The sequence below is a fragment of the Lonchura striata genome, chromosome 22 (assembly GCF_050655825.1).
Source record: "Lonchura striata isolate lonStrDom1 chromosome 22, ASM5065582v1, whole genome shotgun sequence".
Taxonomy (NCBI): domain Eukaryota; kingdom Metazoa; phylum Chordata; class Aves; order Passeriformes; family Estrildidae; genus Lonchura; species Lonchura striata.
This window is the reverse complement of record NC_140724.1, coordinates 1,451,307-1,467,873: the sequence shown is the minus strand read 5'-3', so window position 1 is coordinate 1,467,873 and position 16,567 is coordinate 1,451,307. Positions and strand designations below refer to the sequence as shown.

Genomic DNA, 16,567 nt, shown 5'->3' with positions numbered 1-16,567 from the left:
ACATGTGGCATAGCATGGGAGGGGCTCCCTCCTCCTCTCCCAGACTGGAGGGAGCTGAGGTGAGCAGCTCAGACACAGAGGTCTACACCACAGTACTCCTAGGCTGGGCCAGACCATCCCCTCACACAGCACGATGCCCACAATGGCACTGATGTGAGAAGAGCAGCCCCACTCTGCCCAACACACCCAGCAGCAAAATCTCATCCCAGAAACATCCAAATCCTCTCAGCTGCTGTTGCCATGGTAACACCAGAGCCAGGATCCACCAGCCTTTGATGTTCAGATCTGCTCAAAGCATGCAAAATGTTTAAAGTATGAAAAATGCCATTTGGAAGCTGGAAAAATGCCATTGGAGATGTGTGCAAGAGCACCTGGCTGCCCTGAGGATGGAAGACCCTCCAGGGAGAAAGTATTAATGCTGTCCAGCACCACTTCATCTTCCACCACAGCCCATCACTACCAGCACACTGCTGCTGCTGTGCCCCAGCTCACCCACTTAAGGGAGTTTAATATTTAACATCAGACAAGTGCCATTTCACAGGGTAATTTGGGTTATTAATAAAAAAATCCCCCTTCCCCCAAGTGATAAAAAACAGGATGCTGGTACTCCATTTTATTGGTGCTGGGAGCTGAGCTCCATAAGAGTGCTGGCCCCAGAGCCATTAACAAGGAATCTGGGAAAGGATGAACAGCCAGAACAGCCAGCAGAGCCAAGGAAGATGCAGCACAACATAGTCCCTGTCTTCCATTGCATCACAGCAGAGAGAACGAAGTAATTCCACATGACACAAAAGTTGTGCCAACCACAGGAGGAGCTGGTGGTCTGATCCCCTCTCCAGGAGCGCACAGAGATCCCCTGCATGGCAAGGACACCTCCGAGCTTATGACTGCACTATTGCTGACCTGATAGAATTAACACTCTTGTAGCATTCAGCACTATGATTCCCCAAGGATTTGCAAAAAAAGTGCTGCCAGTGCCAGGAAATGCTTTATTGGCCCTGCATCTACCTACCTTACTGAGTTGCCAGGTCAGAATGGTTCAGTACAAGCCAAGAAGCTCTGATGTGTAGGGGCAGAGATAAAGATTTGAAACATCGGAGGGATTTTTATGCCAGACTTCTGACAGAATTTGCTTTACAATATGAAACAAAGAAACCTGAAGTAGTTTCCTACTTCAGAGAGTAGTCTCTCTTCTACATAGACAACATGTGTCCTGCACTTTGTCATTCCCACCACTTTCATTTTAAGATTCAGCCTACTCTGCAGCTGCAAAGTTTCCTTGTAGTCTTTCACCCTCTTGCTAAAGTAGTGATCCCATACATGGACTGAGAGGAGACAGCCTCCAGCAGCCCTAGGAGCTGGGGAAAGAAGTGGCTTAAAAAAGCAGAATGCTAAGAAAGATTTCTGCTGAACAGAAGAGTCAGTCCATGCACACAAACACTTTATTGTGAAAAGTATCATAGCATCTTTGACAGCACTATAGAGGATGCTGGATATCAGGCTCACAAAAGCCGTTCAATGGGAACTTTAGAATTCCTCCTCTTAACTTATTGAGGGAGCCTAAGTATCTGCTTTACAGGGACTACTAAGGCTGTGCTTGTTTATGAATGGAATTAAACAGTAAAGAAAACCTATTATTTCCTCTTTTGACTTCTTCAAGGACTTTTCAACAGAAAAGACGAGCCATTTTCACCTGCCAGCAGGCAGAGGCTGAGAAACCATTTTAGCCAGGATGTCCACTGTGGCAGATGTGTGAGAGTACCAATTCTATTACAGCTGCTTTGCTGAGTTACCTACTGACCATGGTTTGGAACATGGGCCTTCTGGAAGCCTCCAGCATTTTACTCTGTCCTCCTACTTTATTGCAACCCTTAGTGCCTCTTCAGAGGCATAACATCCTCCAAACATGTTTATTCATGTTGATCTTTAAAAACATAGACAAAATTATGTCCTTGTTTTCATGGTTGGGCACTTAGAGAGATTTCTTGAATCTTTGCTGTTTCTTGGCACTTCCCAATCTGGCATGTCATATACCTCTTTTAATGTAAATGCAAAAATTATATATATATGTTTTCCAGGCACTTTTTGTTATTAAAAAAGTCTAATATAATCCCAGCAACCTGCTGGCAAAGCTTGACAGTAAACAGCAGACAGCTTGAGGGTGGGGAGCTGACTGCAGCAGCTGCAGCTCCAGAAAGAGGACAAAAATCATGTTACGTACTTCATTTGTGGTGTTTGTTTTTTTCCCCAGAAATCTCCAAAGAACAAAAAAGGAAACTCTGAAGCTTCTTCCTTTTCTGATATCTCTTTTTTTTTCTCCTCAGTGTTTTACAATAGGTTTTTACTGTCAAGAAAAAACTACAGGTTCATATCTTAATATGGTGCACCTTCTCCAGGCAAAATGCTGCATTTATTCCTAACAAAACAGACAAAACCCACACCACCTCTGCAAAGAAAAAGTCTGGTCAGACTAAAGCTCTCAATATGCATGCCCCTTCTCAGTGATGAACCTTATCTCCCAGTTTCATAAGGAAGTTGCATCATCATTACAGCTGTGAGCAGAGCCTCTCAATCAGCTGCTCCAAGAGTCTTCACAGCTTTCTTAGCTCCAAGGCATGACTTTAAAGCAAAGTGAATTAGTGAAAGATGTCAGCTCCTCTTCCCAAATATCTTCAATTAGAGAATTACAGCCACAGCGTCTGGCTATACAGGAAAGGTAGAATGAATGTCCCTCATTGACCCTGTGCAGAAAATGATGGTGGTGCCACAAAACATACTGAGGAGCCCTGCAGGCAAGTGCTGCTGATCCCTGTGAAATGTTGTCAGGATACACAAATGCTGCTGCCTCACCTTTTGAATGGAGAGAAGGTGGTTTTGCTATGCATTTTTGAAATGCTGCTGGCCTTGGAGGACTTCCCTGACAGGTCTGAGAAGCACATCTCACCACTGGCAGGGACAAGTTTACAAGTTTTGAAAGGCAGTTTTGCTGATACAGTACTGGTGGGCAACAGATATTTTATACTTTTGCCCTGTGATACTGCAGCTCCTCTTACTGCAGTCTCAGCTCCACAGCCATTTGACAGCAGGCTGACAGGAAGCATTTTCCCCAGTCCTCACAGAAAGGGGGTCAGCCTGCTGACCATCGTGCTGCTCTTTAACAGGAGCACATTGCTATGCATCAGTGCAGTGGCACGTCCAAGCTGCGTGTAAAGAGAGCTGCCATGCCATGCTCCGCTGAGCAATTCTTGCTTGGACCAAACCTACTGTCACTGTGAGCTAAGATGATTCTGCCAGGCAAAGAGCTGAAGAATGAAAAAGCATAGAAAATTAAAGCCTTCAGGACAAATACTGATCCCCTCCCGGCATCTCCTAGCACCGAACCCTCTCCCCCTCCCCAAGCCAAACCAGTGTTCCACAGACACAACTTCTCTCTCAGCATTAAAGATGGGAACAACTATAACACTCCCCACTGCAGTAAAGACAACTCTTAACATCAAAAGTCAATTCAGTAAGATTTAACCTTCCTTAGAACTCTCTAGTACACCACCACCTCCTTGTAGTCCACTGCCTCTTCCCACTGTCAGTCGGAATACTTTCATTCACCACAAGGAAAATGGAGAGGGGAAATAAATAAAAAATCACTCTAAAATAAGATAAACTCCATTTAGAGATTCACAAGTCAAGAAAATTGGATTATTGAAGTTTAGCATCTTATTTAAGAACACAATGGTTACTACTATAATCAAATCCATGGAAAGCATTTGCAGTAGAATCTTACTGATTCAAACAGCAGTGTGAGAATCTACAAGATTATGTTTATTGTTACAGCACACAGTAAAAGCTCACACTTCAGGCATCAGCAAGGTAGAGCTGATTTCCAGGCAGACCAAAGAAAGACCTTTTATTCTTCCCCTCCATATTCAGATCATTGTAATAAAGAGCTTGCTACACAGGCAAGTATATTGTTAAAGCTGAACCTGTATTTCACTCACCCCACACCTGTCTGTCACACCCACCAAACAGCACATTCTCATAGTATTTATCTTATTCTTTGGTGTTGTAATCAGCAAGTCCTGGGAAAGACATGATGCTCCTCATTCCATGCGTGGCATCATGAATGGACGCAATACACTGCATTTCCTGCAGAGTATCTGGACACCTTAGTTTGCTGGAGACATGACACTGTAAGAAGGTGACAATATTTATTTTTCCTTTGCAGAGACTATCACACTGGTTAAAAATCAAACATAGTTTATATTCTGCAAAGGGTTTCAGTGTGCTGTTCTCTGCATTTCCCATTTAAAAGTTCCAACATAGGCACATGAAAGCACCCTACAAAGTTTGCAAAGTCCTGTCACCACAGTGTAGTGACAGACCATAGCCTTCACTTCTGCTTGCTATCTTGCTGGAGTATGTTTTCTCTCAAACAGGAATCGTCCTGGTGGCCTGGCCAAACAGGCACAAACACGCACGCAGCACAATCTCTCCTTCCTTCTTCATCTCTGTATAAATATAGAAACCTTGTCTATTTTCTAAATGCTCTCCTGCTGCTCTCCTCCTCCCAAGGCACTTCAGTGAATACCTGCTGCTTTGTCTCTGCTGTAGATTTTTCACTGAGGATGCAATATTTTGAAGCCATAGATTTAGCACAGTCCCCTAAACTTGCAATCTCTACACAAAGATGTATAGCTCTGGCTTAAAGTTTCACCCAGTCAGCAAAATCTAGTTTGCAAATAGGAAGGGAGCTTGAATTTTTGCTGCTACTTGCAGAGTTGAGGCTCAAAACATGACATAATCATATGTGAAAGAAAATGTGAATTTTCAGATGGTTCTGTCATGCTGAGAAGAGCCCTTAGAGAGAGAAGGTGTCAGGAACTTCCCTCCACCTAGGAAGCTGCCCTCTACTCATTGAAAGTTTTAACAAGGGTGGTCTATTCAATCCAGAGCTAAGGCTTTCAGAAACTACCCTCATGACATTTTGAGAGCTGGAGGTGAGAACTGCAAGAAAGTAAGTAGGCCAGGGAACCCAGAAATCTCTACTACCCTCGATCCATCCTACCATCATACCACCAGTGATGCTACACCTTTCCAGACCATTACAGAGAGGTTACATTTCTGAACAATCCTGACACACTTAGACAATTAAAAAAAAATTAGCATAATTCAGACTAAACTTCTAATTTTAGCACTCCATAAATCTGCTTTGCTTTGAGCTCAGATCTAGCTTGCTGTGCCTCAGGTTCACCACACTGCAGGCAGCTTCCTATGGTGGATAGGCTAAGCCCACCAGGCTGCCACATGCAGGACTTTTATGAAGGCACGGTCTTTTGCACTCACCCTCTTGCAAGCATTTGCTCCAGGCAAGGTTCATCCCTGCATTCAGCCAGTGCCCTCCTGGAGCAGACATCCTGGTCGAGGTGCCAGGCACAGAGGACAGGGCGCAGCTTGAAAGAACCTTCTCCTGAAACAAATTTCTGAATGCTGCAAGGTTTCAGATACTGCCCACCTCATTTCAGCACAGTGGGCTCACCAAGCACATACAGATGCTGTTATTACCTGAATAATTTAAGAGCCTGCAGAGCAGCAGTGCAGAATAGCACCAACATTCCCCTGGTGCTTTCTCCCACCAGTGAATACCTGCAGCAGTGGATTCTGCTCCTACCCATCATCCCTCACATCCAGATGTCCATATTCCACTCCTGTTCACCCCCCTCCCCCACCCCCCCTCTGCCCATCATGGGGAAAGGAGACAAAGCAGAGCTAAGAGCTTGTGCTCTAAGACTCTGCAGGCAGCATGGTCCTTTCTCCTGCTACTGAGCTCCAGTTTGCAGGTAAGATACCAGCATACCTCCCAGCAGCTCCTGAAGACCCAGGTGGCTGACAGCCAGCCATGTCACATCTCTGGCAGGATGTACTGCCAATGAATACAAGAATATCAGTAGCCTAATCCAGTGGTGGTACAGTGGCCAGATATCCATGGGAGCAGGACACAGTGGAGCTCAGAAGTCCAGTTATCATTGGGATGTTCTGAGACATCTGAAGCTGGGTCTGCTGAAATCCTTCGCTCTCCTTCTGTCCATCACTCTTTTCTCTGCATCCTCTCTAAACCCAGTGCAAGCTGGGTTTAAGAAACAGCCATTTGAAAGGATGCAGGCAAGCAGAGAGAACAAACCCAGTGGCTGCTCCTTGGCAGCACTCCAGCAGCGATTTCTCACCCCAGTTTCTCATGTGCTTATTGCATAATTCTGACAGAGGTGTCTTGATTTTCTATCTCAGAATCCTAAGCTCAGACCACCCTGATACACCCTATCAGTGAACAATCATTGAGTGACTGTGACCTCTTTTGCTTGTCACACAACAAGCACAAGCACAGTCACCCTATACAAATGTGTGACTGTCCTTCTGGGGAATCATCTGTAATTACTCCTCTGTCTGATTGAATTTGTGGATCTCATTCCAAACCCTTCCCCACCTGTTCTAGTTACCACATTTCCCTAGCTTCCAAAGGATGGAAAAATTAATCCATGTAAAAGCATTCTCATCAGCATCCTCCACGTCCCCACAATTACCTCAGTGCTGCCTCTACCCAGTCACCTCACGCACCTCAGCTTGAAGTTTCTTCTGACAGTCATTATCAGCCTTTTAATTGCCCACATTTATCCCTTATCCATGCCTGAATACAGGAAGGGGATCACTTGATCCTCTCTCCTCCCTTAGCTCTTTCCCACCATTTCACTCCAGCTAGAGAAAGAGCTCTCTCTCTGCCAAATGGAAGAGCTCCAGCCAAACGGAAACACCTTGCTCTTGCTTTCCCACAAAATTCAAACCCACTCTCAAAAATTTCTTGTCTCCCTTCTCCAAAGCACCCTCCCAGCTTCTCCTGGCAGGACGTATTTCAGTGTGTAATCTTGAGCACTAAAACATTTCCTGCTGCAGCATGCAGGAACAATACGGCACTAAGGATGGGTGCCAGACTGTAATGTGGAGATCCATGAGCCCTTAGGCTGATCTGCATGCTGTTTTCAGGAAACTATCAACTAGAAAAAAGCCAATGAGTTTTATGCAGGGAGTTTCTTATTAGGAATCACTTACTATTCAAGAATGTATTGTGGGAGATGCTCTACAAATCCATAACAAGAGACTGTCTTACCCTTGAACACTTACAAGACAAAGAAAGTAGACAGAAGCAGAAAGAGAAAAGAGGTTTGTTCCTCATTGTACCTTCCCTGCCCCCTGTGCCAGAAAAAAAAAAAAGTGAAAAAAAAAAAAAAGTTAAAAAAAAAAAGGTAAATTCAGGCAGCCTTGTTCCCAAGCAAAGTTTGCTCTGAATGTACTGAGAGGATGAATCACATCTTTCATACTAATAATTTAAATGATGATAGGAATCATCACAAGAATTTCCCTTCAAGCTTTTGGTTAGATTGCTATTTAATACTGTAGCCCCTGTTATGCTGCACACAGGCTGAGTATGCTCTTACATATGCACTTGATGAGTTCTTTGGACAATGTTGGCACTGCTGCTGTTACTGAAGTCCTCCTGCTATTTGCTGCATAGCACTCTTGTCATAGACATTTTAGAGGTTCCAGCCTCCTCCTCCATGAGTCCTGTATGTCCACTGAGAAGTGCAGCTGGAATCTGCATCTTTGTAGAGAGGCAGATGAAGGCATCTGCCCCTGTTTATACTTAAATAAATATTAGGCTGAATTTAGTACCAGGATTAGTACACTTCAATAGGAAGAAAGATTTTCATAGAAGTACTAACTTTTATTTATTAGTCTTAGTCAAAGTATGTCAGGTTACAATGCCACTAGCCATCGATTGTGGACCACCTGGTACAGCTGCAAGTTGCTTGTATATGCATGTTTGAGACCAAGGGCAAGCCAAGTGCTCTGGGCCCCAGTCTGGGGGTTGGACAGTTTGGACCATTTCTAACAACCCATTTGGTGAACTCTGCCAGTGCTTCCAGAATACCTGGCAAGGGATTTGGTCCATTTTCTATCTTTAATACATAATTACAATAGTCACATGCAACTCAAAAAGGACTCACTAACTGTGTTCACACAACAAGCTACAGAGCTGCCTTATAAACAGCATCAGAAAACCACTTTTCCAATGTGTTTTGGTGCTGCCCACTGACCCTGGCAAAGACAGAACTGTCTTTGAAGTGATCTGCATGAATTCCCAGTGAGGGCTTCTTGCCAAGGTAGCCTTACCACATCTGCAGGGAAAGGAAGGAAATGTTCTTGTCCATGACTACCTCTCAAAACCGCAAAAAAAAGAGACATATAGCTGCATCCAAAGCACAGATATCATTCCTGTCAATCACTGCTTCCCTGTCAGTGCAGATAGCCACATCAGAAACTCCACATGCAGCCCTGCAGCAATGACAGAATGGCTCTGGTTCCCTATAAACTGCCCCTCTAAGGAAAACACACATAGATATGAAGCTATGATCCTGCAGCAGGACAGAAGAAGCCAACCCAGATGATGCTTGGCACATTCTCTAATAGCAGCAAACTTCTGTTAATTCACACTCTCTTTTGCTCACATCTGCTCTCTATCACACTTTCCTGTCTGCAAGTCATCATCAGAAGTCACTGACACATCATGCCACAGCCCTAGTAAGTCCTCAGAGTTCAGCAGTTGCATTAAATGTGGGAACACACAAGACTATTGAACACTTGGTCTCTGGGGTCATCCTAAGATTGAGACAACCTCCAGCCATTCTTCAGAGCACACAGAACAGAGCAGAACACTTCAGGACATGCCTGGCTGTTTCATGTGGCAGGTCTGCCCAAAGCAGAAGTATGCCTGTGCTGGACAGGGGGCATGGATGAGTGACAAGGTACTATTCCTTAAATCCTTGATGCAGCCCCTGTCAAATGAAAGCTGAATTGTCATCATCTTGAGTTACAAAGGTTGGGTGCGGGGAATCTTGGAGGAGCTACAAGGTTATACATCTGGACTGTCATTATGCCAAGAGACAAACAAGGTAGAGAACACAAAAATGAACAGTAGAAGGTCAACCAGGTTATTGTTACATGCACTTAATACAAAATCCAAGAAATTGCTCTGGAAACTGGAAAGCAACAAATACAATTATGGTCCAAGGAGAAGGTTATTGGGCAACACAGCATTAAATAACAGAACTCACTGCCTCCAAGTATCACAGAATACAAGGTTCTTTCAGGACACAACCGTGCAGTTCATGGGACACATACAACCACACAAAAATTCCAGGAAATGCTAATGGATACTAAACTAAAGACATAACAGCTCATAACAGCAGCTCACATGGAATTGGATGAGAATATATTTCTTCTGAGGCCATCATCTCCTTCCCTCTGGCCATCTTCTCTGCTTTGTGTCATGCTAAGACTTCCCTGGATCATAGGGAAGTCTTTCATATATATTTTCACTATACTTGGTGGGCTCAACCAGATAACAAGACACTGATACTCTGCACTGTACAAACATCAAGTGAATGAACAGCCTCTGCCCCAAAGAGCCTTTGTCTGTGTATAAAGCAAGATACAGCTGGCAGGCACTGGCAGAGGAACAGAAGGAGTCAGTGACACCACAGTGGTTTCAGTACATTCCCACAGACAGTGCAAGGGCCTTTGGCATGGACATGACACGAGTCCCATGCAGGCTCACAGGGCACTAACAGACACTGACCTAACCCAAATCAAACCCCCACAACTGCTGCAGCAAAACAGGATAAGAGATTTCAAAAGCTCCTGGTAGGCATCCGCTTGGCCCCAAGGAGACTTGCACGGGAAAAACACTGTCACTAGAGACACTGAGGCTTGGGGACAGGGGCTAACAAGAGACAGCTGGCCCAAGAGAAAAATGTCCTGTTATGGTTGTTCTTCACATCAGATCCCCTTTAAAACCCTCTGCCAATGTGAGACACAAGCTGCTCCATCAGCTTTCAGTACAAGAGGCCCTGCAGGGAACAGCCATGGTCCTGCAAGCACCAAACAATTATCATCACTGGAGAAGGAGGCATCTGACATGACTGTGGCAGCTGAATGACCCCCACATTCAACTCCCCAGCTGCTGCCTGTAGACCCCACATCTGTTCTGATGTGTCCACTCATCTCCCCCTGACAACCTACTCTCTGTGAACACAGACCTCTCCAGTCTGTCCTGGCCCAGCTTTAAGAAAAGCAAGACTCTCCTCAGTACTCTCAGGGCCCAGGTACCAGGATGTTTGAAAAGCAGAGCTCTGCTGTGAGGCTCCTGCTCACAGGGGCACATGGAAGTCTCCAACACTTTGGCTAAAGGCAGAGGAGAAGCCCACCTAAGAATTCCTGTATCAAAACCTCCTATCAGATATATCCTTGATTATCCTTGGTTTCACCTTTCTCCTTGCTGCCTTTCTGCACTGGTGCATAGTACATATACCCTCAGACCATGTTGTGATAAGAACACTCAGATTCAAGAGGTCTTCAAGGGGCAGGAAAGCTATCTTAGCAACATGCCCACTCGTGCAGGAAGCTGGCAGCAAGAAAATCTGCCAGTGACTTTTTAGAGAGGGGCTAGAGCTCAAAACAGCTGGAAGACCCCAGGAACCAGCATGCTGGAATTAGCATAAGAGACAGACATCTCTTCGTTGTCCCTGATTCCTCTCACCTGCTGCCAGCAGGAAAGGATGACCACGTCCCATGCACAAATATAGCCTACCCCCAGGAGCATCAGAACCCACAGATGAAAATGCCTTCTCTGTTAGGAGTCTGCTCCTGCTGTGCCCTGGTTTCAATATTCTGGGGCAGATTAAGCAAGGGATGGAGTGGACAATAAAATTAGTTCCTTCACTAGACAAAGGGATTGGGGGGTCTCTTCCTCCTAAGCTCTGAACACAAAAAGCGATTGTGGGAAACTGAAAGAAGCTAGAAAACAGCATTTTTATCTTAGAGATCGAATCTGTTACTGGGTTGAATGAGTCTATTAAGCTGCCTTGATAAACCCCTCACTTCCCTTACCCCTTCATTAGGTTTTTTTATATCCATGCTCCCTCCCTCCCCCCACTCCCCACAAGCTGTCAGGGTAAACAGCAGATTTCTGGTCCCAAAAGTTGTCCTCTGTTTGACAGACTGTTTCTTGTGCTGACTGCACACAGGTTTGTACAGGGACCAGGCTGCCCCTCTGTCATTTTCTCCCCTTCCCCCAAACACAAACAGCTCTCAATGTCACAACCACAGGCACCTGGATAGGGCTGCTCGCCCCAATGCCACTGACCTTTTTCTTCCGGTCCCGAGAACGGTTCCTGCGCTTGCGATTGGATTCTTCCTTCTCCTTCTGCTCCTGCAGAGCCTGAGCCTCAATATCTTTGATTTTCTTCAGCTGCTTAGCTGCTTGAGCCATGGCTGGTCAGACTGCAGTCCTCTCCAGAGCTCACACCTGCACTTTCTGTGCAGCACCCTCCAATTCCTGGCCAAGGAAGTACGTTCCCCTCACTCAAATGCTGTCGACCGAGATGAGTGTGGAAGCAGTAATGAGAGGAAAATTGAAAGCAGTCACTAAGCCCCAAAGGACAGCCAATGTCTCCAGGTAGTTGCTAGATGCAATCTGAGAACGCTTTATAAACCATTAATAATTCCAAATCCAGGTGTTCCAGAGGTTTTATGCACCATTGCACCAGCCCTTGACTGCGCTGGCACATCACGCAGAAGCCTTCTTGTGGGACAGGACACTGGATTGGTGTTGTGCTCTCTCCCTCACTGTTTCTCCTGCAGTAGGAAAAGAGATGCAGGCAGTCAGCCACAGGAAGAAAAATAACACCCAGCAATTAATGCATGATGACAATAGAGAAGCAGTGAAAAAGGAGGCCAATGCATTTCATCCGACTCCTGAGTCCTCTGTAGCAATGCCTAAAGAACCGTAACCTGCATTTATTCAGTCAGGAGCTTTACCACTGCAGTGCTGCTGAGGCAGGCACATATTCCAGTCTCTCCAATTTTCTTCCTCACAGTCAGTTTCTGTGCAGCAGCCGCATCATTCACTCACTCTCTCGGTTACGATTCCATCTTCTTGCAAAGGGAGCAATAGGGAATGGCTGCATCGGTTAGCAGGCAGGCAGCATCTCTGCTCAGAAAACAGCCGATACTGCAAAGGATGTGCCAAGTACTGGAGCAAAGTGCAGCTTAGCAGCATCCTTTCCTCTTCGCATCTCTCTGCTGACTGAGCAGCAAGAGGAGGGGAGGGATCTTAGCAGTGAACAGGAGACAGGAATGAAGGGTTCAGTCTGCTCTTTACACAGCAGCAGCAAAGTAAACCCAAGCTCCTGCCTACCTAGGCATCACCAGAGCTCATATCCTCTCTGAGGGTACCTAGGCAAGACTCGCAGAGTCAGCCATCCCTTCTCTACACACAGCCCTACATTTCACCTGCTGGTGTCTTCCAAAAGCACAAACAATTCCATGTAGGAACCCAGGGGTGAGGCCTGGAGGAGTGACTTTGGTTCCTGCACATGGCACCAATGTGTAAGAGGGCCAGGATAAAACCAGGATGGGGTTTGTGGGGTGGGCTCTTCATTTGGACCACACCATCATCTGCAGCAAAGTGTGCTTATCTGTTCAGGTACTTCTGAGCAGCCCTGCCTTTATCAGCTCAGTTCTTGTCCCTTGGAAAAGACACTGCCTAGGTGCAAACCCATAGACAAAGCACCCAAGGGAAAACTATACTGCACAGGAAGTTCTGCAAGTGTCGCACTTTTCTGGAACCAGCTCCCCAAATTTTAGGCAGTCTTGGTCCCTTTGCAATAAAAGATGGCAAAGCAGGGATTAATGTCAATTCCTCAACAGCTACTTGACAGTCAGAGATTGTTTAGACACTGGTGAGAAGCTGCAATGCAAACTTAATTGTACAGACACTGTAGGTCACTTTTTTTGCTTGAGTAAGTTTTCTTGCATTTTTTTTTCTCCTTTGTTTATTTTCCCTTTGAAGTTCCCCGAGTTCTGTTGCTTTACCCATAGACCAAGGAGTGTGCTAAAATCAGGAAAAAAGACTGGCACATCATAATTTTTTTAAATAATATGATGACTGATAATATATAGAAGGTCCTAATAAAATATGAAGAACAGGAAATTATAAAATTTTACAGTGTGCTTTCTAATACAGCTTTAGTTCTGTGTATTTTAACCACATCGATAAATAATACACTCAAGTCTAGATACAGCTGCACATCTTTTTATAACAATGTTCTCTCAATGCCCATGAAAAAAAAAAAAAAACAACACAAAATTAAATAGAAGCTGCAGAGTTAAAATGCTCCACAGACAGAAGGCAGCTGAGAGCTCCTATCAGTAGGACTATCACCCTAATTGATCCTCCCCCACACGAGTCCTTTGCAGGCCATATGAGGCTGAGGAAACATTACCTTTGTTCAATAAGAGGCGCACACAGAGCAGTTGTAAATTAACCGTCACACACTGGGAGCGCCTCACTTCTAGATGCTGGACTTTGCATTCTAAATCAGTTCTCTGCTAGTTTGCATTTCTTTCTGTGGAATTTCCTAATTTTCCAAAACAGGGAACTCGGGAATGACACCAAGTTCTGCTATGTGCAACAGCCTCGTTTCTCACCGGACGCACTCAACCAGTCCGGGCATCAAAAGCTCAGAGCCAGGAGCCGCCTGAGCGCCCTGCACCACCTAGCAAGGCTGACTCCCGCCTGCCAGGTTCCAAGATTTAAGTAGGGTCAGACTTCAGAATCCAGGGCCTGCACACTGACACCCAAGGGATGGCTGCGCTGCGCGCCAGGCTTTGGCACAAGCGTTCCCTTTCTCCCCGGTTCGAGAACCGCGCTGCAGACAGCCGGCGCGGCAGCAGCCGGCGGCAGCGCCCTGCCTCCGCCCGGCTGCGGCAGGACGCAGCCTCCTCCCACGGACACATCCCGCTCTTAACCCCTCAGAAGCCAGGCCAGAGTGCGCACAGGGCAGAAGCAGGCAAATAACTGGAAAGGATCAAGAAGATGCTGAGGCTAGACAGGCTTTTTATGCTCACAGCTTTGGAGGACACTGTGGGCATGCAGCTGAGATGTCTCAGCTGCTAAAAAGCAAAATTCCTAGTTTTTGCTCCAGGAATAAGAAGCAAAGCCCTCCAGCTCTGGGCACTTCAACCACTTTGTTGAACCTAGGAGTCTCCTGGAAAGCTTTTTATTTTGTCACTGCTGCTTTTAACCTGCTAACCTATGCTGGCTTATGCATCAGGCACTGTGTTCTTTCTTTTTCTGAACAGTGAGAAGCATGTGAAGGGGAATGTGTGAGACCTCAGTTATCTATTCCTCTTTTCCTGTTCCAGGCAGCCTTATGCGGTGTTACCAGATGCTCCAAAAAAAAAGGGCTCGAATAAAAAGCAGCTGCATTAAAGAATAGGGGCACTTAATGAACTCAGAGGGTAGAGTTTTAAAGCCATCTAAGAAAGATGTTGTTATAAATTGTGACACGGCAATTTGAAGTGTCTTAATCCAATAAAGCAATTTTATTGAAAATAGCAAGCGAGTAAGGCAGGCAAAGCACAGCGCTGGGAGGTCGGGGAGTCTCCTGCTCCACCAACAGCGCGCAAAAATGTTCTGTCCCAACCTTCCTTTTATCCCCCCCCTTCTCCTTGCAGGCGTGACTCTCCAGATGTAGTCTGAGTCTGGTCGTTGTGATAGCTTCTAAGTCTCTTCTTTTGAGATACAGCAAGCAGACCAGATACACACACCCAGGATTCTAATCTCAACCTCCTTATCACCTTGTAAGCAAATAAGCATTTCAAAGACACACCAGTACATTCTTATGCAAACCAAGGTAATCGAGCATATCACAGTGAACAAATGATCTTCCACTTATCTCAATTCCCCCCTTTTTCTTGTTCATCTTTATTTTGTTCACTGAATCTTTGTAACTCTTGGTGACTTAGTATTAGGGTCTCATCTACATCGTGTATGGGTTCATATTTTGCCCTAATGAGCATTAAATGTGCTGCCTCTAAGCGTCCCTTCACTATTTTTATTGCCTTATTGAAGATGCATGGCCCAAAGGTCAGTCCCAATATTATCAGTATCAGAGGTCCTGCAAGGGTGGATAACAAGGTAGTTAACCAAGGAGATTGAGTGAACCATGATTCATACCAACTTTGCTGTGCCTCTCTTTCCCTCTTTCTCTGCTCTAATCTTCTCCTTAATTCTGCCATGGTGTCTGTAACAACTCCAGTATGATCAGCGTATGCACAGCATTCCTCCTTCAGGGCTACACACAATCCCCCTTGTTGTAATAATAGCAAGTCTAAACCCCTTCTGTTCTGCAACACCACCTCAGATAGGGACCTTAATGATTTTACCAATCCATCGATGGCCTGCTCAATTTTACTCAGATCTTCATCTACTGAAATTCTTAATGCTTTAAATTCCTTTTGTTGATTTACTAGGGATGCCACCCCAGTTCCAGCTCCTTATAACTGGTGAATCCTCCCATCTTCCTAAAGTCCACTTGAAAGGTTCATGAGTTGTTACTTACGCAGTATTACAAGATATACAAAGGAAAATCACAAGCAGTAAGCAAATGGCATGTGGGGTCTGGTTTCTCACACTGCAACAATTATACCCTTGTGACTTCTTTCCCTCTATTAGCTGGTTATCACCAAAATACCCTTGAGCCCAAAAACTATTTCTGCCTTTGTTACTCCCAGTCCCGGGGTAGTTCCGCAAATATTGCTTGCGTATTCCATCCTGAGGGCTCCTTCCTCCACAGCTGTTTACTCCTCTGCCTCGCCCGTCGACTCGGGTGCTTCGAGCCACAGGGTGTACCATCTTCTCGGCAGCAAGAGTATTCTTCAGGAGGGGATTTATGCCCTCTAGTGCCTTGCTGCATGCAATAAGAATGCCAATTTTGATCTTTTACCTCCGGTGCGGTACAACTGACCCCTTTTAGGTCTTTCCTACAAAGGCCTTCTATAATCTCTGCCACAAATGGGCTCGGCTCGTTTGTATGGTAGCAGTAATAGTCTGGGTGAATGCCCTTTGAGAAAATTTCCCACCACTCTTTAGATTCCAATCGGATTTCCCCTCTAGTCACTTTACAGGTCAGTACCCAAGCTGTAATCTCTCTTTGTACGTTCCAACAGGAATTGCAAGTTCCTCGTGGAGGATACCCTCTGTTGCAATGTGACCACCACCGTTCCCCACACACCTTACAGATATAGCATACAAAAGGATAGCAATTACAATTTTGATTTTTACACTTTAACACTTGAATTACTAATTAGTCCACTATCTAAGTAATATAAGTCTGATGTGTATTCAATCTGATAAGAGTCCATTAGTTTCTCTGTAACTTCAATTTCAGGTTCCCGGGAGGACTGGTTACTTGCCACACAGTGTTGTTAACTGGTCCTTTTACTCGACTGGCATGTGTCCATCCTCTTTCTGCAGTCCGAATTGCAGTTTCTGTAGTGAGTAACACAAGATAAGGACCTTCCCATTGTGGGGTTAGTGTAGATTCTTTCCAGGATTTTATTAACACATAGTCTCCTGGGTATATTTTATGTATTTTTAAATCTAAAGGGGGTCTTTGCGTAA

The 16,567-nt window shown here is 45.3% G+C and overlaps 1 protein-coding gene across 8 annotated transcripts in view; it reads right to left on the bottom strand.

Annotated features, from left to right (window-relative positions):
* Positions 1-11,492, bottom strand: part of ANK1 (ankyrin 1) — a 58,682-nt gene extending 47,190 nt beyond the window's left edge. For 4 of the 8 annotated variants that reach the window (XR_014949835.1, XM_021535901.4, XM_077789267.2 and 1 more), the window contains exon 1: positions 11,246-11,492. Coding sequence is in view for 5 of the 8 variants with exons in the window: in XM_021535901.4 (XP_021391576.1) it covers positions 11,246-11,371 (126 nt within the window). In the remaining 3 variants the exon portion in view is untranslated. The remainder of the gene's footprint in view (positions 1-11,245) is intronic. The other 4 variants (XR_014949834.1, XR_014949836.1, XM_077789268.2 and 1 more) reach the window with 1 other exon arrangement.
* Between the last annotated feature and the right edge of the window lie 5,075 nt (positions 11,493-16,567).